Source organism: Python bivittatus, unplaced genomic scaffold (assembly GCF_059951505.1).
Source record: "Python bivittatus isolate LINGU-HERP-01145 unplaced genomic scaffold, Pbiv_v1 ctg000330_np1212, whole genome shotgun sequence".
NCBI lineage: Eukaryota > Metazoa > Chordata > Lepidosauria > Squamata > Pythonidae > Python > Python bivittatus.
In genome coordinates, this window is record NW_028277058.1 from 31,676,028 (window position 1) to 31,698,773 (window position 22,746).

General features: G+C 38.8%; 2 protein-coding genes across 14 annotated transcripts in view; one reads left to right on the plus strand and one right to left on the minus strand.

Moving 5' to 3' along the window:
- APAF1 (apoptotic peptidase activating factor 1) overlaps window positions 1-4,540 on the plus strand; it is a 62,814-nt gene extending 58,274 nt beyond the window's left edge. The window contains exons 26-27 of the mRNA XM_007420190.4: window positions 2,934-3,080; window positions 3,589-4,540. Coding sequence (XP_007420252.1) covers window positions 2,934-3,080; window positions 3,589-3,735 — 294 coding nt within the window. The 3' untranslated portion in view covers window positions 3,736-4,540. The remainder of the gene's footprint in view (window positions 1-2,933; window positions 3,081-3,588) is intronic.
- Window positions 4,541-14,798: 10,258 nt separating this feature from the next.
- ANKS1B (ankyrin repeat and sterile alpha motif domain containing 1B) overlaps window positions 14,799-22,746 on the minus strand; it is a 312,127-nt gene continuing 304,179 nt past the window's right edge. For 7 of the 13 annotated variants that reach the window (XM_088141912.1, XM_088141911.1, XM_025163833.2 and 4 more), the window contains 2 exons: window positions 18,117-18,284; window positions 14,799-15,731 (listed from right to left, as the gene is read on the minus strand). In XM_088141912.1, coding sequence (XP_087998038.1) covers window positions 15,621-15,731; window positions 18,117-18,284 — 279 coding nt within the window. In that variant the 3' untranslated portion in view covers window positions 14,799-15,620. The remainder of the gene's footprint in view (window positions 15,732-18,116; window positions 18,285-22,746) is intronic. The other 6 variants (XM_088141910.1, XM_088141913.1, XM_088141909.1 and 3 more) reach the window with 1 other exon arrangement.

The window sequence follows — 22,746 nt, forward strand, 5'->3', positions numbered from 1 at the left end:
AGTTGGAGCCACCTGCTCAGGAATGAGCAGAACTGCTGCAAAACAGTGCTCCCAACTCCTAACTGTCACAGGTGTATACTATGATATCAAACATTGCAAGAGACCTAATAGGACCAGGATAAGTATTCACACACACACCCATCCAAATCCTAATGGAAGTTAACTACAAGAATAGCCAATGCAGTTTTCCCAAAATGATCTGCTTTATGCAGGATTTTTTTAGCAACTGTAATTGTGCGTTTTCTCTAATACATTCTCAAAAATGGAAGTTTGGAGATTGAATGAAAGTTGTCCATTACTGTTGGAACAAGCAATAACATCTTCAAGCAAGGATGAAATTTCTGCCTCTTTCAAGCTAGAAAATATAATCCCCTCCTTCAAGGGGGCATGAATCACTTCTTGAATCCAACTGTTCACACTACTTCTAGGTGCCTGAAGGAGCCAGGTGAGGTAAAGATAATAGCCTTCAGGTGACTCATGCTGCCCAGAACCATGCCCACTTCTTCATAGTTGATAAAACTGAAAGAATTTTGATAACCTACATGGCAGTGTATCAGTTACTTCGTTGTATTCTGCAAATGTGGAGTCAAGATGCAAAATGTCTAGCAAGCCTTTTGCTGTGGCCTGAAGGAAATTTGTCTGAGTGTTCCCCAGTAGGAGGTAGATTACTTTAAGTAGTGCTGCTGATGACACTGCTGATGAAATGAAGGAAGAAAAGTAGTGGTTCTTTGTTGTCCTTATCATCACAGTGTAAACTTGAACATCACCTTGTATCAATCTGCCTTCCATCACTGGCTCTTGAGACATTGCTTTTGCTACTTTATCTCCCAGAGCTCCCCAGTAAACTCTGGATGCCCAGGAGCCTGTAGTCGGAGAGAGGCCAACACTGTCATCTCATGAAACCAGAAATAGAAGAGCTTGTAACAGAAGTGCCTGATGTATTGCTGAAAAATTCCCCAAGTACCTGCTGGACCCATCTTAATGGTTCCTCCCACTGTGGAGATCAGTGATGGTGACTAACTCCAAGCTGACCAGAAAGTGATCTGACCATGACAAAGGAGTAACTGAATGCCCTCTAGATTTAGATGACACATCATGTACTCCAAGGTGAAAACTAGATCCAGCATGTGCCCACTTATACTCGTTGGACTAGATATCAGTTGGGATGGAAGCCATGAATTCCTGAGCTATTGTCGATATCACTCCCAGCAGAGATTGAAAACTCCCAGCACCATAAGCTGGGTAGAATCCAACACCATCCTCATGGAGATTTAGGACTTAGTAAGGGAGCTTGCTGGGCAGCAGGAAGGAAAGTACATCAGTAGAATCTCTGGTTTCTCTCTACAGCCCAGCTTGGGAGTAAAGCCATTTTTGTTCAACCATCTGAGGAGCAGGGCATCAGATAATACTCAGTATCTCCTACAGGATTTTTGCTACATCCCCCTTTCACCCTGACCTTGGAGTTGTGGCTGCTAGAACACCAGTTAGGCAAATATTTAATAGGGTTACCTTCACCATCTTCCAGCCAAATCTCAGTAATGCAAGTCAAGGAAGAGACCAGGATGGCTCTCTAGTAAGGTCTATGAAGCTGCAAAAATTAAAGAAGGCTTCTGTCTGGAAACTGAACATCTGCCCTAGTGAGAACAAAAAAGCACAATTAAGGGAATAATAAGTATTCTCTTAAATATACTGGAAGCAGAAAACTTGCCAGGGAAATTATATAATATCAGACTTTGATAGTGAATACCCAGAATTCTGTTCTTCAAATAAGGCAGGCTGTCCCACACTGATTGAAACACCTGACTCTAATTTTCCCTTCAAATGAACTGATAATCCTAGAGGTTCACATACTTTTGCCACACACAAATATATAGCTTTGGATCATTTTCCTCAATAGATAAATGAACAAGTAAGACAGTCCCCTACTTACGAAATTTCGAGTAGCGAACTTTGACCTATATGAACAAGATGGAGCCAGAAGTCAAGAGAAGGCGAGAAAGGGTTAGTTTCCAATGCACAACAAACTAACCCTTTCTCACCTTCTGGGAGGTTGGAGGTTTGCATTGGAGTTGGAGTTCCCAGAAAGGGTTAGTTTATGCAGTGCACTCCATCACCAGGTGAGGCAGGAGAGGGAGTGGTGGCTCCCTGGGCAAAGGGATGAGCCAGTGGGACACAGTGCACTCTGTTGCCAGGTGAGCAGAAGAAGGGGCAGGGACTCCACAGTTCAACCCAGAGCTACATATATTTTCTTCTATTGGAACAACTACATTTGTCAGTGACTAGAAACCCTTTATGGACTTTGTGCTGAAAACAGAAAAAAATGAACTTGTGATTTATAGGTTTGACGATTAGCGCAGAATATGGAAAGAGGAAGCCACATAACTTTTTAGAGAGGATAAAATATAAATATATTTATAACTGCTGTAAAGAAGGTCAGAAGCTGCTGCTTTATATCTTTTTGTTTCTCTTTTTTCTTTTATTTCTTTCTTATTATCACTTTTCTTTATTTCCTTTTTCTTCTTTAAATTTGTATTGTTTTTATTCTGTAAAAAATTCTTTAATAAAAATTAATTTTAAAAAAGTAACCTTTCAGGAATATATTTCCTGTAGCAAAAAGCTGTCAGTGTTATTAACATTTGAGATTGTTTTCATGTTAAGATCAAAAGATGGTCATTGATCTTTATTAATTTAAATGGAAGAATGGTCTATTTAGCCTGGATAAAATATTACATTTGGAAGTTATGAAGATTTCACAAGGTGGACAAGTCTAGAAGATACTCTGTCTTATGAATTGGGTAAACATTTTTAGCGGGATTTATTGTTGCTATTTCAACACCACCATTCAGTTGTATTTTATAAGATAGCTTACAAAAAGAATAAAACAAAACTGTATCTAACATTTCACTGCATACTGTATATGTTTTTTATTACAGGTTTGGAGGATCTCAAGTGGTAAACTACTTCACCTGTATTCTTCTGCTACAACAAATGAAGGGGGATCAGCATATGGAGGCTGGGTGACAGACCTTCGCTTTTCCCCTGATAGTAAGATGCTTGTTTCTTCTGGAGGATGCATCAAGGTAAGCTCAATACTATTTTGTAAAAAGTGCAGTTTCTGGAATTATTACATAAGCTAAGGGCTGTCTCTTTGAAATATTTTATCAAATTAGGGGGGAAAAACTAAACATATCTCTTGTATATGTATAATTAAGAGGTTTATGTGATTACTTTGCAATCATACATTAAATAATTTCCCCATTCTGTCCTGTAGATGATTACAGTTTGATGACAGTGTTAGAGATATTTGAGTGCTCACAGTTCTGACATCTGTGTAATTCTGATATAGGAAGCAGATTTCCAGAAAATATGCCACAATTTACAGCAGATTTTAAAATCTACATTTGTATAGTTAAGTTAATATGAATCCTTGTGTTCTGAAATTTGAGTCTTGCAAAATAATAGTGTACACTTCTCAAGTGTGTAGGAGAGTAGGAACAGTATGCCATAATTTGGTTGTGGCATATTTACAATAGGTTATTGTCAGCTTTTATTTTTCCTAATTAGGAATATATTTTCTCTTCCTCTTAGTGGTGGAATGTGGATACTAGTCAATCCTTACAAACATTCTACACAAATGGAACAAATCTCAAATCGCTGCATGTGTCCCTTGATTTCAAAGTATGTGTGACAGTGGATAACCTAGGCATTCTTTATGTGCTACAGATTATGGAATAAAATTGTTTAAATTGTAATTGCTTTTATATTTATAGGATTTTGAGCCAGAAGTGAATCCTTTCCCAGTTTTTTTTTTCTAACTTTCATGAAACTGTGATCTTTTTTATTTTGGTGTGGATTACATGCACTATACGATACATTTGTAATTTCTTCTAAATCAGCACATTTTTAAAAATTTGTGGTTAATCAGGTTGAAAAGACAATTTTCATCTTATAATAAGTTTTGCTGTTGGTAATTGCACTGAAAATAATTACAGTATACACTGATCATTGAAAAGAGCAATATGTGGCAATGCAGTCATTGATCTAATGGCAAATGTTTCTAAGCAATAAGCACATTTGCCACTGCAGGTTTTTGGGTTTAGTTTTGGGGGTTTTTACTATGTGCAATCTTGTCTTGAAGGATTTGGTTTGGCAGTTGTTGCCTTGATACACAATGTGAATAATTGAAAATGTCATTGGCATAAAATAATGTGCCTACTGGTACTGTTCTGTAGCTACATGTTTCAGAGATCAGTAGTATAAGGACAGCACGTGTTTCTGTCTTGCCCTTAGCTTAAAACCACAATGCCATTTTCTAAAGGTAAATTTTCTCCAATAGTTTGGAGGTTGGCTTATGTATTCATTTTGAATCAGACTAAAATGTCACTGACAGCTCATTGTATTAAAACCACAAATTAAAAAAAATGTATCAGGAAAAATGCTTTTTTTTTTAATGATAATTTATGAATGAGATTTTTCACAATGTTCTTATCGGTTTAGTTGTTTCCTTTTAAAAAAAATAAAGCATATTTGATTTTTTCTAGCCTGTATTTCTTTTAATTGTGTCTGTGAATATTTAAATAAAATTTATCAACTAAGATATTCTTGTTGCTATATTTCTAGATCAGAGATTTTCAAATAAGTTGTTTCTTGTCCTTTAATGCTAATTCAGAGGCAACTTAATGGGACTTACTCCTGATTAGGTATGCACAGGATACAAAATCGTTAATTAAGCAGATCTCTTGGGGTCACACACATGCACGCACACAAATACGATCAGCAACATGGAAAGTAAAAAGGGAGGGATTCATGTGATTGCTCTTGTGATGCTAAGCAGATTAGAAACTCCTGCTAGATTTCTAACTGTCTCTGCTTTCAACTCATACTCCCAATGGAACCCAACAGACTACCAAAAATGTGCCTTGAAGAACTGATAGGCACATTTCACCCACCACATGGATGCATCAACTTGTCAAAATCATCTTGCAGCTTGGCTTAACAGCACAATACTTACTTTCAGTCGGACAACAGGCCAAGGCAATATTTTAACAGAGAGTCATGGATATTAACACCCAAACTGACACTGAGTCACTTGCAAACATCAGGTCTTTGAAATGGTCAGCCAAGAATAAAATATCCTTCCAAACAGAAAAATATCTGACAGTAGATCTGACTCAGTACTGTAGGATAGCCTTTACTGGAGCAAGATTTGAAAATCTGCATTCTATGGTAAAATATGGACAATTCCACCAAGTGCCATACTTTGAGAGAATGTATGCATGTGGAGCACCAGACATGGAAGATATTGCACTTGTCATAAATAACTGCCAACTATACACCCCAGCAAGTGCTCAGTATTTACAGATACTACTTGATATAACTACCCATTGGGACCACAGTAATGGATTGTTTTATTTCCAACAGGGCACAGACACACACGTATCCAATAGAACTGCTAAGTTTATAGTCAGGGCTGTTCAGCTGAGAACATGTTTTATAAAACATATTGGGGTAGAATGTAAAGGTGATACATTCAACTGAATACACACTGTTCTATATTTTAGCACCCTTATTTTATACTTTGTGTTAAAGTGTATTTTACGTTGTTTTATCCCATTCTATTTTATCTTACGTTACTTCATTTTACCTTACCTTATTCCATCTTACTTTATTGCAACAAATGCTCATTATTTCTTGATATGGTCAACTGACTAATCAATAAAGTTATTACTATTGCTTTTGACTCCCTCAGCTGCCCTTTAGAAAACATGGGCTTCCTGGAGAAAGTAGTTTTTCAGAGTTTGGGACAGGCAGTCAGGTTTTGTCTGTGTTTATGTGGGAAGACAGTAGATTCAAATGGTGGTGAGGGAAAGGCAGCCATCTGCCTTCTGCATGGATCTCCTTCAAAAGCTGATTACAATAAACACTGGTGACATAAAGCCAGTGAGAGAGGAAGAGGAGCATCAAGATGGGAGTGGGTGGGATGGCTGAGTGGGCAAAACCAGTGTGCTGTGGTTCCCCCCCCCCTTAGTCCCTCATGAAACCCATTCAAGTTTTCATGGAACCTTGGAGTTCTACAGAACCCAGTTAAAATCCTGCTCTAAATCATAATTTGTACCCATTGAAGTAAATTCTAGTAAATTCTACCATCATCTTAACAGCATGGAAACCAGCCAAGTAATGTTAGGACAATCCAGATTACAGGAAAAAAGGCCACACTGGGATTGAGTCACATGTACAGTGGGGCAAAAAAGTATTTAGTCAGCCACCAATCGTGCAAGTTCTCCCACTTAAAAAGATGAGAGAGGCCTGTAATTTTCATCATAGGTATACCTCAACTATGAGAGACTAAATGGGGGGGAAAATCCAGAAAATCACATTGTCTGATTTTTAAAGAATTTATTTGCAAATCATGGTGGAAAATAAGTATTTGGTCACCTACAAACAAGCAAGATGTCTGGCTCTCACAGACCTGTAACTACTTCTTTAAGAGGCTCCTCTGTCCTCCACTCGTTACCTGTAGTAATGGCACCTGTTTGACCTTGTTATCAGTATAAAAGACACCTGTCCACAACCTCAAACAGTCACACTCCAAACTCTGCTATGGCCAAGACCAAAGAGCTGTTGAAGGACACCAGAAACAAAATTGTAGACCTGCACCAGGCTGGGAAGACTGAATCTGCAATAGGCAAGCAGCTTGGTGTGAAGAAATCAACTGTGGGAGCAATAATTAGAAAATGGAAGACATATAAGACCACTGATAATCTCCCTTGATCTGGGGCTCCATGCAAGATCTCACCCTGTGGGGTCAAAATGATCACAAGAACGGTGAGCAAAAATCCCAGAACCACATGGGGGGACCTAGTGAATGACCTGCAGAGAGCTGGGACCAAAGTAACAAAGGCTACCATCAGTAACACACTACGCCGCCAGGGACTCAAATCCTGCAGTGCCAGATGTGTCCCCCTGCTTAAGCCAGTACATGTCTGGGCAAGTCTGAAGTTTGCTAGAGAGCATTTGGATGATCCAGAAGAGGATTGGGAGAATGTCATATGATCAGATGAAACCAAAGTAGAATGTTTTGGTCTAAACTCAACTTGTTGTGTTTGGAGGAGAGAGAATGCTGAGTTGCATCCAAAGAATACCATACCTACTGTGAAGCATGGGGGTGGAAACATCATGCTTTGGGGCTGTTTTTCTGCAGAGGGACCAGGACGACTGATCTGTGTAAAGGAAAGAATAAATGGGGCCATGTATCGTGAGATTTTGAATGAACGCCTCCTTCCATCAGCAAGTGCATTGAAGATGAAACGTGGCTGGGTCTTTAAGCATGACAATGATCCCAAACACACCGCCCGGGCAAGGAAGGAGTGGCTTTGTAAGAAGCATTTCAAGGTCCTGGAGTGGCCTAGCCAGTCTCCAGATCTCAAGCCCATGGAAAACCTTTGGAGGGAGTTGAAAGTCCGTGTTGCCCAGCGACAGACCCAAAACATCACTGCTCTAGAGGAGATCTGCATGGAGGAATGGGCCAAAATACCAGCAACAGTGTGTGAAAACCTTGTGAAAACTTACAGAAAACGTTTGACCTCTGTCATTGCCAACAAAGGATACATAACAAAGTATTGAGATGAACTTTGGATATTGACCAAATACTTATTTTCCACCATGATTTGCAAATAAATTCTTTAAAAATCAGACAATGTGATTTTCTGGATTTTTTTCCCCATTTTGTCTCATAGTTGAAGTATACCTATGATGAAAATTACAGGCCTCTCTCATCTTTTTAAGTGGGAGAACTTGCACAATTGGTGGCTGACTAAATACTTTTTTGACCCACTGTACATACACTTTCCCTTAAATGTTCATTACTCATCTGTATGTATTTGTAAGGATTGCAGATCTTGTACCTATAATCATTGTGATTTTTAAGTGCAAAAGCAACTTTTAATAAGAACAGCAAGAAATCAGTGTAACTTTACACTAGATGAATATTGGGGAAGAGTCTAAGTATGTTGATGTCCCTTTCAACTGGGAGAGATGATAGATGCTAGCGAAGGGAGACAGAGTACCTGTTTTGAAAGGTGTATTTATGTTTTAGAATGCTTAGTTGGAGTAAATTGCAGATATGCAACTAAGAATATGTGAAGCAGTTCAAATGTTTCCCTCCTTCCCAGCAGCCTTTCTAGCCCTCATCTTTCCATTGTCCCCTCACCATACTTTGTAGTCTGGAGTGAATGGGGGGGGGGGGTGAATGAGAAACTGGAGATGGTGACCTCTGACATCTCTTCAACCCAGGTGGCTTCAACAGATGTGGTAAGAACTGCACAGCTTAACCAGGTTGGGACAGGAGAAAAATGGCTGAGGTGCCCAAGCCCTGAAGTGAAGAGAGCCAGAAAACCCTATCTTTAAAAGGCCTCTGGCAATTGGGGGGGGGGCAGTTCTGGAGAGCCATCATTTTGCCACCTGGAAGAGAAATGAAGCCCAAGGGTTGGGCTACAGACTCCATCCAAGTGGGAGAAGAGATTGAAGGAGAGCGGTCCTCACTTGCAGTGAAAGGAGATTTGGACATTAATAAGATGGTGGTCATTAGTGAGAGAGCCACAGGAAGATGTAGTGAGAAAATGGAAAGTGGTTTGGAATTTCGGGATGATGAGTATGAGTACCTGTTTGTTAAGTTGGGCCATAGAGACAAGCTAGGAATCCTGGCTGCCTTAAGGCTGGGGTTTGAGTCCCCTTGCCTTTTGGTGGAGGGTAACTTCAGTCTCCAGCCTTGAGGGCCAGGAGTGGAATGGTTCTAGAGTTCATTTCTTCCATGGCAGTCTTGGACTTACTTCAAGTCCCCTGACCCAATACATACAGCAGTCATATGCAACTCAGAACAGTTGAGTTGTGATCTATATGTGGAAACCATTACGCTTGGTGCTTTGCTGTAGTCTTACACTTCCTAGGCCAGAAGATGTTGATTTCCAAGTAGAATCCCAAACAAGTCTATTAAGATGATCTGCCACAGGTATTTTAGTGATCCAAATGGCTTCTGACAGGCACCCGAAGAGTTTCTCAGTGGTTTGGCAAGCAGTTCTGTTGATTGCCTGGCTGACCTCTCATCGAGGGCAATGGGCTCTCAGCGTAATTTCTCCTGAGGTGCTTAACTGATTCCAGATAGCACCTTGGTTTTGGAAGATGAAACAGCAGAAGCAACACCTTGAGCACCAGTAATTAAATACAAAAACTGAACCGGATCAAGCACAAGTCAGGGTTTATGTTCAAGCCTACTTCATGATGAAAAGGAAGGTGAAGCATCTCTACTACTCCCTTATTGTGTTGGTGGGCTGTTTGCCAGCAGCCTATCATTGCCAACTTCCTTTTTGGGAGAACTCAACATGTAGATCTCCTGCCAGGCCACTGTGACCAGTTTGTATGGCACTTCGCCAATAAAATTCAAACCCATCTGAGTCTTCACTCTATAGGAGTGGGGTTTGATGTGGTGACTGGTGAAGTATCTAGATATGTTACTTGGGACTTCTTTTAGCCTATGAAGTAGAAAGGATGCTTTGAAGAATGATCTCTGCTACCTATAGGCTTGATCCCTGTCCCTCTTGGCTCATATGTGGGGCTTGACAAGCCATGGCTACTGGGATCTGGAGGATGGTCAGTGTCTCTCTCTGAGAGGGAGTATTACACCCCCTTCTCTACTTTTGACACTGTTGCCCAGTTTCCAGTCTTCTCTTTTGGTGGAAGATTAAGAGGGTGCTGGGAAATAAGTTTCAAAGCATCGTGGAAGAAGCAGATTATCTGGCCCCTTTCCAATCAGGATTCAGGCATGGGTATGTGACTGAAACAGCTTTGGCTTTCCTGGTTGACGATCTTTGTTGGGAGTTGGATGAAAGTAATGTGGCTATCTGGAGCCCTATTAGAATTATTGTCAGGCTTCAGTATGACTGGCTCCAGGATCTTTCTGGACCATCTGAGAGAATTAGGGATCAGAGCACTGTTTTGCCTAACATGCTAATAAATGAGGGCTGGAAGTTCTTGTTGACGTTTCCAAGTTTCTGTACTTTATCACACTTGCATTAAAAAAATACTGTTGTGTAACTCTTGCTTCCTTGATTGTGTCTTCTTGTGATGGGCTCGACACCTAATTGGAGTGGGAGGATCTCAAAACAGTGACCCATACCCTCATCGCTACTCGTCTGGACTACCACAATGTGTTATCTGTGAGTCTCCCTTTGAAAACAACCCTGGTCTGGCATTTGTTGCATGAGAACTTTACATCTCAGCTGCATGCCCTCCACAGCATTAGTTTTGACCAATAAAGGTGTTTATGGTTTAGTGCCTAAGTAGGCATGTGCTTTTTCTTCAGTGGCGACCGGTTTTGCAGAATAGCTTACTTGATTTCCAGCCAACCCCACACTGGTCACCTTCCGGAAACAGGATAAGACAGTTTTTCCCAGAGGGCATTTGGGCTCAATTGACACCATCAGTTGTTACTGGTTATGTTTTCATCTTATGTTTCAATATTCATAAGATATTGTTTTACTGTGGACATTTTAAACTGCTGTGAGCCCTTTGTGAATTTGGCAGTATACAAATTTGATAAATAAGCCCTTTATAGTCCTTGAATTTTTTTTTTTCATTTCTGTGTAAACTGCAGATATTTAAATAGAACACATACATTGTGGAAATTAATTTTTCATCCACTGTACCATTTTCCTAAGGTACAATTTGTTTACATTTGCATAGATTTTAGTCATGTTGCACTTCATAAACACCTGTAGGCTATGCACCTGCATGATGTTACTTACCTGATATTTTAATGTTAAAGCCTGGAATCCCTGAGAATCAAGATGGACTGCCTAGCTCATACACAGCCCATGGTACAGTTATAATTCAGAATTCAGCTAATTTAAATGGTGTGTAAATTTGTACTGTCTACAGCAAGTGTCCACAATTCAGGGATTTGATTTAAAACAGATATTCTGATGAATGTCAATTTAAATTTAAATTCCAAAGGCAGCCTGAAAAAAAAAGTTTAGACATTGTTGTGCATTCCTAAAAAACCACCATGAATACTATTTTGGAATGACAAGTTCTGCTGTTCTAATCTACAATAATGGTTGCTTTTCATTTCATTTTTTTCTGAGAGTTTTTAAAATCCACAAACCTTTTCCCAACTATATCTACCTAATTTAGCACTTACTACAAGCTCCATCTCATCTATCCAGTTTATATTAAAATCCTGTAGATTGGCTTTAGATGGGAGCCAGTATATGTATGTACATATGTGTATGTACAGTTCCTCCTATTTTTGAATGCATTATTCTAGTTTGCCAGGCTGCTACTCCCATCCCTGGCTAGCCAGGCCCACTGGCTATGCTGTCTAGGATTAAGGGAGTTGAATTTCAAGTTAACTTTCCCCTCTACATCAGTGTTTCTCAACCTTGGCAACTTTAAGATGTACAGACTTCAACTCCCAGAATTCCCCAGCCAGCAAGGCTGGGGGAAGTTGAAGTCCGTACATCTTAAAGTTGGCAAGAATGAGAACCCATCCTATACTATACTGAAACAGGTATTTTCTTGTTGCCAAGTTTATATTATCTTTCTCCTGCTTAACCTTTGTGCTGCAACTGAAAGACTTGATTGCCCTTTTCTGCTTATCATGTAGGATTCTATGCCAGAGATGGCAAACCTATGACACATGCGTAAAAGGTGACACGCCACATTTTGGGTGACACGCCAGTGTTCACCAATACCTGACAACAACTATTTTCCCTATCTGAGTTACCAAAAAGACTGAGTTTGTTTTACTCATATTTCATTTCTATAATTGTTTCTTTATATAATACATAGCATCACACGATTGGACTGTATTTTTTTTAAAATAAATATGTAAAGAATTGTTTCTCTTTTGTTTGTGGGGAGGGGGATGACATGCCAACAGAGTCAAGTTAGGCATTTTCCAAATTTTTGACACGCTGAGCCCAAAAGGTTCGCCATCACTGCTCTATGCCTATCCTTATCAAGCCATATTTACCTAACTGGTTAGTTAGTAGTTCTACAAAAGGTTATGTTACTTTATTGATCTCTGATGGACTTCTATATCTTTCAGTGCACTTCTATGCTAACACCTGACTTCACTCTTGAGGTTTTTTTCTCTCCAATCTTGGATCTTTATATCCTTGTCTGTTTGTAAGATGTTTCATAACCATCTCTTACTAAACAGGCAAGTCCACCTATTTCTAATACCTATGGGTAATATGAGTGTCCATCCTTTGGTACAGTAGAAAACCTTCGCTATCTCTGCTTCCTCTCATTTTTTTTTTAATAGAGCTGTCAACTGGTTATATCCCACATCTACAACTGGTATGCTCAAAAACAGCACTTTTTGGCAATACAGACATAACTGTTCTTTATGTCTTTAAAGTAAGATGTAGTTTAGCTCTTTGGTCACATCTTTCTTCCTTTCCCTTCCCATGCCATTTTTAGTCTTTCTAGCTTTAACTGTATAAAAGGTTTTTTTTTTAAAAAAAAAATTAGAACACCTAATCCTTTCTCCTTGCTGTCTCTTCTGCATGGAACTGCCTTTCAACCCACGCTTGTGAGCATACTATATCACTCCCTTACAGGTAGTCCTTGACTTATGATAGCAATTGGGAACGGAATTTCCATTGCTAAGGGATGTGGTCATAAAGTACAACCACATCACTTAGTGATGGTAATCCCTGCAGTCCTGGTTGCCGTCATTAACACAATCTCACAGTTTTTAGGCAAGGCAACTTCCTATAATCAAAGTCAGTGGGGAAGCTGACAGGAAGTAGCAAGTCTCAGGCCAGCAAGCAGGTAAGTGGCTGCTGCCAGTTGGGGGAGGAAGCAAGGGGGTGCGCAGGGTTGCAGAGGAATGTTCAAGGGAGAGTTGGGGAGATGCATGGGGTATGCGAGAGGCATGGAGCAGGTCAGGGAGAGTGTGTGAAGGGGGTAAGGGGGCACAAGAGGTGCAGTGCAGGTCGGGGAGGGTGCATGAGGGGCACTGGTCAGAGAGGGTGTGCAAGGATGCAAGGGAGGGTGCTCAAGTGTGCAGCACAGGTCAGGGAGAGTTCACAGGGATATGAGGGGGGGTGAGGGTGCAAGGGAGTATTAGGGAGGAGTGGCACAGGTAAGAGTGACTGTGTGGGGGTATGCAAGTGGCTGGCAGTTGAGCCCAGAGGGGCTGGGGGAGGGTGCACAGGTGAGGCAAACTTACCCCAGCAACTTGCAGCCTTCTCTGCCGGCTTCCCCACTGACTTTCTGGGGAAGCTGGCAGGGAAGGTTGCAAATGAAAATCATGTGATCATGGGACAATGGAACCCAGTTGTAAGTGCAAACCGGTTGCCAAGCACCCAGATCATGATCACATGACCGCAGGGGTGCTGGGATGTCTGGAACTCCAAGGATCAGTTGTAACCACCATTCATTCAGTGCTGTCATAACTTTGAACGGTCACTGAACGAATGGCCGTAGGTCAAGGACACTCTATATTTGAAATATCTTCCCAAATCCATTTTTGTGAAGTCTTTACTTCAATGACTACTGAAACAAAGAGATACATCTGGGCCCATATTCTAGCTTTATTCCTTCTTCCATTTTAACTTCTCTCCTTCCATTCCTTTCTTTGTGTTGAAACATTATAAACTTCTAAAAATAAGAGCCTCTTTTTACTGAGTTAGTTTGCTATCATATTGCACTAAAAGCATACAATATGAATTTTAAATTACATTGGCCATTAGACCATTATATTTTCCATATAATATTGCACTCCTTGTCATCTCAGAATGCCTGCTGTTTAATATTATCCTTACTAAATTGTGCAAAAGCCAGTACTGACTGTACAACTTCAATTTATTTTGTGTGCTTTTATAGGATATAAATAATGATCAAAATTACAAAATTTATAACTGGAAGCCCAAGCATATTTACAGAGAAGAATTTGTTGCAGTGAGGCTACTATTTGCTTGTTCCTATACAATATTCCTTTGGGTACTATTTTTCAATGTTTAATATCAGCCTACTACATACATATCAACAATGAATAGGCAAAATATATACAAGGAACTAATTGGTTCAAGTATATTGTATTAAAAGGTTCTTTTGTCATTCAGAGCTATGATTAGGATCAACTAAACCATATACAATTTTCAGTTTTAAATCGAGTTTCATTATCAATTTTGCTAAAAATTCCATTGAGTGTAACTGAATTTTCAGTTAGATATGAAAGAATAATAAAAAACATTGAAGCCAACCACACTATTCATAAATATCTCTATAATGATGTCCAAAATGACTCACAATTTGACTGGATAGAATATACATTTAAAATGTTGTTTTTCGCCTATGATCAATAATTTTACTGTAATTTATTCAGTTCCACTGAAATATACATAAATGTTATTGTACAAATACTCCACGAAGACATTAAAAAATTAAAATACTTGAAACAAAACTGTAAGCAAATTTCATTAAGTTCCATGTTAAGTCAGTGCTCAACAGGTTATTTTGTGGAAACACTGTATTACTTTGGATTTTTTTAAACTTTATTATTTAAGAAAAAAAAATTGAATTGAACTTTTTCATTAAAATCAGCTGAGACAAAAAATTTAATAAAAATTCCAGTTTGATTAAAACCATCTTTGAAACATTTATAAGCTCAAATGCATGGCTATAATAACTTGAAAAACTGTGTATAGTTGCATGTACCTTAGTGCAATCGCTGGGCAGCTTTTATTTTACTCTTCCAAAGTACAAAGCATCCAGCTTATAGATGTCCCCACTGTTACCACTGTTGCAAACAGTACAGCAGCAGTTTAACTTCAAATTAAATCCAAATTCTTTTCATAATTAATGATTTCCTTTATCATAAATATTCACACTTGTTCATATAATTTTTCCTCTGTCACACAAAAATATTTAATACAAGGTGCATTTTCATGCATTATTATTAATTCTTTTTCTTAAAACCATTAATCAGTCTTATCACACTGCTATATAGAGCCTCTTTTCTCCAGAGGATTAAATGGCATGGAGTTTACAAAAAACAGCAACTAACAAATGAGGGAAATTAATAGCTTGCTATTATTATTTTTTAAATATATTAAACAAAAAATTATTTTATATAGGATTTTCATAATTTCTCAAATATTGTATTAAATAATCTGGGTCTATTTCAATGTTCAACCTGCCAAATAAGAAACCCAACTACAACTGAACATTGTATTACTAAGCAGCATTAATGTTAGAGACCTTTGTAAAAGTAGAACATTAAAATATGAAATCAAAGAAAGCACTGTGGCAAAGTCCTAAGAAAATTGCGTGCACGAAAACTATCTCCCACTCTTCTTGTGGGCTCTGTTTGAAAAGTCTTCATCCCATGTCATTCTTCTGTCAATGCTGCAGGAAGAACAATCACCAGAAATGACCAGCAGCCTTTTATATATATATATATGTGTGTGTATATATATGTATGTTTTTGCTAGTTTCAAGGCCACTCAGTGCAGTCTTCCCCTCTGTTAGATTGAAGAGTTGCTATCATGGAAAGGCTGTGCTGTGACTGCTTTGAGTGCAAGGCACAACAAGAAATGAAGAACAGTTCATTATCAGAAAATTGTGGTTTCATACTTGGTATTAATTCCTCTTTTAGCTTCTTGTCCTGGTTCTACAATCCATGGTAGATTGGTAAGAGTCTTTTGTTCAGTAGGATCTATCTGCTTTGAAACAAATAAACACAGCAATGCTTTATCTGTTTTAATAACAGAATATTAAAACAATGTTTAAAGTTTGTCAACATGGCACATTATTACATGGATGTACCATGTACTGCTTTCTATAGTGTGCATTACATTACAGTGTACTACTGATAATCCAGTAGGACACTGGTCATTTTCACTGTCCTCACAAAATTGGATTGCTGGAATGAAACAAGTTATACTAAATCTGGAATTGTAGTATAACCTTACACTGTGATATATTTTCAGTACCATATGGAACTCATATTTACAGCTTTAAAAAGAAGATCAGACTGCAAGATTTACATTCTCTTTTGTCTTTGAAATTACTCTATGTACATATATTCAATGTACATCCATTTAGTCAGTATCACAAAAAATCAGCAGCCAATCAGGGAGGCCAAGCATACACATCTCCAGCAGTTTGAAGGAGGTGCATGCACAGCATTAATAGCAAATAGTGTTCCTCATCTGGCTCGAAATGTATGCACAGGAGTGTAACATTTAATATGTTCAGATTATAAAGTAAACCGCAACAACCATAAAAGTATTAACTCACAAAAACTTAAAATTCAAGGTTGGCAAACTTTCCTATGGCTGAAAGCAGCACTTAATATTTGTTGGAGGGACCACATAACAAACATAATACCAAGATTTTTCATTTCTTCCTGGATTTTGAGACAAAAAGAGTGGGATTTGTTTTGTTTTAACTATAACTATTTTGACCTTACACTCCAGTTTTCATCTCATTTCACTGAAAGGAATAATGGAAAACTGCCATCCATTTTCAACAGTCATGGTCTGGAGGGGGGATATCTAGGCTGCTGAAAGGAGACAGAGGTTGCCTATCTCTCTGGTAAATCTGTGATGGAGATAGAATTTCGAACTCTTGCTTTCAATCACATGGACTTTTAAATATGTTGAATCAACATATAACAGCCCCCCCCCCTTTTCTCCAGGATCTCCAGGTTTACCTAGGGTTCATCCTTCATGTTATTCCCACAACAAAGACCTGTAGATTTGGGGAGTAAGGCTTGAAAAACCACTGCATTCATATGTACAGTTTTAACCTTCACATGTTGAGATAACAATCTGATCAGAGCTCATGTATGTTCATTACTGAGTTCTCAGCTTTTCTTATTGTTACTGTTTCTTCTATATTTCTGATTTAACACTAGAGGCCTTTGAGTGTGACAGCTGACAGGAAGAACTCAATACTTCAGGATACTTGATACTGACAATAAAGGAGTAGATGGTAAAAAAACCCTAGAAAAAGGGCTGGGAGAAAATTAGGGAAGTTTTTTGCAACTGGCCAGTTTTATTTTTCATTTTTTGAAAACAAGATTACCCTCTTTTTCAAGTTATGCAAGTCCTTTCACTTGCTGAGGGCATGTAGCTCTTGGTCTACATCACTTTGCTATGAGGAGGGATAAGAGAACATGAAAAAAAAATGGCAGCAGCAGCAGTACTGCCAGCTATATCATCTCCTGCTTCCCCAGGCTTATTTATAAGTTGCTCTGATTTTCATTTTGTTTGGTTTATTTTTTATAACTGATATGTTACAAAATGCGTGTGAGAGAGAGATACTAATGAATAGCTGGTTAGAATGGCAGTAATTTCTGGACAACTTGATCTTTATAGTAACTGTTTGAGAAATTAATTTTTAGTCTGGTCTTTTGTATGTTTTCCCCCCAAGGTTGATATGGGTACCGTTTTGTTTTGTTACTTACACAAATTTTGTTAATGGAGACTTTTATGTATTATATTTATATCCTGTCTCTCTTCTGTGAGCTCAAGCACGCCTCTTCATTTTACCCTCTCAGTCATAACCCTGAATAATATGGCTATGGAGGTGGAATTCAATCATATTTAGAGAGATGCAAGTACCAATCTACTGTATTAAAACTGTTACACACCCAGGCTGCAAGCTTACTGGAAAGTCAAAAGAACATTCTGGAAGAAAGCAACGATAGGACTGTTGCTAAGAAAACTGCATGGATGTGTCCATGTAGTCATCAGGAGTTGAGCTTGACTCAAGAGAAGTGCTTTTGCTTTTACCTTACTTTACTTACTGAATACTGAAACAAGCAACAGCAAATACATTGAGGCATAACAGTATATTGGATGTAATTATAGATCGTTTACTAAAGACTTTACAGTTGTACGGTCAGAATTACCTTCAAGAATGTTTTCAATATGAAACTTCTGAAACTGAAAAATTAACTTTGTTGTTAGTTAGCTACAATAAATGTACACATATCACTCAGCATCTTTGGAGTAAAGTTGACAAATGCAGCTCAGGCCAAGAGCATTTTTATTATAGGTTGATATCAAGTTTCTTTTGTATAGTTTATGCTTCTTACTCACCACGGATTTTCGAATGCTAACACGTGGTTTTGGGATTGGCTTGGTAGGCTTATTATCAAAGCTTTCAGGAAGTGTTGAAGAATGGCCTCCTTTTCGAGCCTGAAGTGCTAGTTGATAAGCTACTTCAAATGCCTGTCCCAGTGTGAGAATTATTTCATAGGCTAAATTCTGGAATAGCAACAAATAGCAGGATTAAGCTAATTAATATGAACACAACTTTAAAAGAAAATCCTAAATATAGGGCAGTTTTGTCTAATTTTGAAAAAGCTATATTAATTACTTTTAGTATGTCATTGTTGTCTTATCATTTTCTACTATTTACACATTATTAGAAAACTACTGTAAAGACAACATGCTTAATCTCCTTTCCCAACACACAATGAGTAGAACATTCAAATACAAACATTCATTCATTCATACATGTATGTGTGCAATCTGCAGGAAGATAATGGGTATAGGACACACTGAATACATGGAATTCTGCAATCAATACTGTATTTACCTGAAAGGAAGATGACCCTGAATTCAAAATGCACCCCCCATGAAGAATACATGGGAAAAAATTAGAAACAAAGATTCTGTGCAATGCCCAGCTCCCCCATCTTTTCAACACAGGATCGCCAGCTCTACCTGAAAGCAATCCTGGAGAATACTCTTGCCACCAATGCGAACATGTGTGTGTTCTGTGTCTGTGTGTCATACTCATATGGATATGCATGTGTGACTACACTTGCTGGAAGCTGCACTACAAAAATGGGTAAGGCCAGAACCAAAAAATCACCTTTAAAATAAACTATCCCATATATAAAATTAATTCTGTCATAGTCAGAAACTCGTAAATAATCACCACATTCTCCTTCCTTCCTTCAGCAGAAACTGTAAAGATGAAGGGAAAAGGGACAGAATGGAGGGGAAAGGAAAGTTGCACTGGGAAGGGAAGGAAAAAGGAAACAGAACAAAACTAGATGGAGAGAAATGAGGGGATGAGCTGAAGTGTAAACACAATTTCTCTCTCATTTCTTCCCAGTTCAGTTACTTCTTCCCAGTTACCTCTTCCTTTATTTTCAATAGCATCCTCTATTATCATTGAATGACAGATGATTCCCTCCCAATTATTTATTAATTAAAGAGGGAAGGGAAACTAACCTTCCTATTTGGTAAATACTGTTAGTATCACTTTAAGGACAGTACTGTGAGGTTACACAATCTATTTTACTTGGTCATTTCAACTGAAATCACCATGCTATATATTAATATAGGTCACAGCAAATAACATAAACATCAGAATCACAGTTATGATCACAGACAATAACAGAATGATGAAAGATTTAGTGTTATGCAAACTTGCAATCCTTCACACACATAGTAACTGCACCATAGCCTATTTCACCACATGTAGAAATTAATAGTGGTAAGCCTGTTCATAAATGCTCAAACTAGATTGTGCTGGCATCACACTGACCATGCAATGGGAGATCTGCTTTCTTGACACTTCCATTATTTATTTGTAAACCAGTAAGACTTCCAAATGAAACTGTTAAACACATTTTCTTAAATTGGATTAATTTTGCAACAGGTGACAGCATTTCTGGAATAGTTGTTTACTCTACCCAGTTATTAGCATCAAGGAATGAAGTAAACAGACTCCATAGATTAGTTACTAAAACTATATACTGAAATTTAGGTTTGCTTATTTGTTAAACTAACAACTTTCCTCCAGTGCGGGAAGGCGCATAAGTATCATCCCTGCCTCTACTTTGTCCCCACAATAAGATAGATTGGGCTGAAGAAAAGTGACCAGCCAAAGTCATCCACTAAATCTCCACAGCTGAGGGATTCTTGAATCTTAATTACCCAGACCTAGTGCTTGTTTTGCTATATTTGACATAGATTTTTTAGAAGAAACTATACAACAGCAAACTTGTCAATTGCCCCTGTAATATTTATTTTACTAGTGATTGTAACATTGTACATTGCTAAATCCCTTTCATGGATCACTGCCTTGTCATGGAGAAGGGGCTTGCGTAACTCAATGAAGCCATGAGCTATGTCGTGCAGGGCCACCCAAGACGGACAGATCATGGCGGAGAGTTCTGACAAAACATGGTCCACTGGAGAAGGAAATGGCAACCCACTCCAGTATCCTTGCCAAGAAAACCCCATGGACAATATCAAAAGGCTAAAAGATATGACACCGGAAGATGAGCCCCTCAGGTCGGAAGGTGTCCAATATGCTACTGAGGAAGAGTGGTGGGCAATCCCAAGTAGCTCCATAAAGAGTGAAGCAGCTGGGCCAAAGCTGAAAGGATGCTCAGTGTGGATGTATCTGGAAGTGGAAAGAAGGTCTGATGCTGTAAAGAACAATGTTACATAGGAACCTGGAATGTAAGATCTATGAATCAAGGCAAGAGGGATGTGGTCAAACATGAGATGACAAGATTGAACACTGACATCTTGGGAATCAGAGAATTAAAATGGACGGGAATGGGTGAATTTAATTCAGGTGATCATTCTATCTACTACTGTGGGTAAGAAACCCTTAGAAGAAACAGAGTAGCCCTCATAGTCAATAAGAGAGTGGGAAAGGCAGTAATGGGGTACAACCTCAAAAATGACAGAATGATCTTAGTGTGAATGCAAGGCAAACCATTCAACATCACAGTAATCCAAGTCTATGCCCCAACCACTGATACTGAAGAAGCTGAAGTTGACTGGTTCTATGAAGACCTACAACACTTTCTAGAACTAGCACCAAAAAAAGATGTCCTTTTCATCATAGGGATGCTAAAGTAGGAAGTCAAGAAATAATCAGAATAACAGGCAGGTTTGGCCTTGGAGTACAAAATGAAGCAGAGCAAAGGCTAATAGAGTTTTGTCAAGAGAACAAGCTGGTCATAGCAAACAGTCTTTTCCAACAATGCAACAGACGACTCTACACATGGACATCACCAGATGGTCAATTCCGAAACCAGACTGATTATGTACTTTGCAGCCAAAGATGGAGAAGCTCTATACAGTTAGTAAAAACAAGACTGGGAACTGACTGTGGCTCAGATCACAAGCTTCTTATTGCAAAATTTAGGCTTAAACTGAAGAACATAGGGAAAACCACTAGACCACTCAGGTATGACTTAGATCATATTCCTTGTGAGTACACAGTAAAGGTGATAAATAGATTTAGGGAATTAGATTTGGTAGACAGAGTGTCTGAAGAACTATGGATGGAGGTTCATAACACTGTACAGGAGGCAGCAACTAAAACCATCCCAAAGAAAAAGAAATGCAAGAAAGCAAAGTGGCTGTCTGATGAGGCTTTACAAATAGCTGTGGAAAGAAGGAACGCAAAAAGCAAGGGTGAAAGGGAGAGATATAACCAACTGAATGCAGATTTCCAGAGAATAGCAAGGAGAGATAAGAAGGCCTTCTTAAATGAACAATGCAAAGAAATTGAGGAAAACAATAGAATGGGGAAGACTAGAGATCTCTTCAAGAAAATTGGAGATATTAAGAGAACGTTTTGTGCAAGGATGGGCATGATAAAGGACAAAAAAGGCAGGGACCTAACAGAAGCAGAAGAGATTAAGAAGAGGTGGCAAGAATACACAGAAGAACTATACAAGAAAGATCTTAATGTTCCTGATGTCCACGCTGGTGTGGTCACTGATCTTGGGCCAGACATCCTAGAGAGTGAAGTCAAGTGGGCCTTAAGAAGCATTACTAACAACAAAGCTAGCAGAGATGACAGTATTCCAGCTGAGCTATTTAAAATACTAAAAGATGATGTTGTTAAAGTGCTGCACTCAGTATGCCAACAAGTTTGGAAAACTCAACAGTGGCCACGGGATTGGAAAAGGTCAGTTTATGTTCCAATTTCAAAGAAGGGCACTGCCAAAGAATGCTCAAACTACCACACAATTGTGCTCATTTCACACGCTAGCAAGGTTATGTTCAAAATCCTACAAGCTAGGTTTCACCAGTACATGAACCGAGAACTACCGGATGTACAAGCTGGGTTTCCAACAGGCAGAGGAACTAGAGAACAAATTGCCAACTTTCGCTGGATCATGGAGAAAGCACAAGAATTCCAGAAAAACATCTACTTCTGCTTCATTGACTATGCAAAAGCCTTTGATTGTGTGGGTCACAACAAACTGAGGCAAATTCTTAAAGAGATGGGGGTACCAGACCACCTTACCTTTCTCCTGAGAAATCTGTATGCGGGCCAAGAAGCAACAGTTAGAACCGGTCATGAAACAACCGATTGGTTCAAAATAGGGAAAGGAATATGACAAGGCTGTATATTGTCACCCTGCTTATTTAACTTGAATGTACACTTGATGAAGTGTACATCATGAGAAATGCCGGGCTGGAAGAATCACAAGCCGAAATTAAGAATGCAGGGAGAAATATCAACAACCTCAGATATGCAGATGATACCACCCTAATGGCAGAAAGTGAAGAAGAACTAAAGAGCCTCTTGATGAGGGTGAAGGAGGAGAGTGCAAAAGCTGGCTTGAAACTCAACATTAAAAAAACTAAGATCATGGCATCTGAACCCATCAATTCCTGGCAAATAGATGGGGTAGGAATGGAAGCAGTAACAGACTTTATTTATTTAGGCTCCAAGATC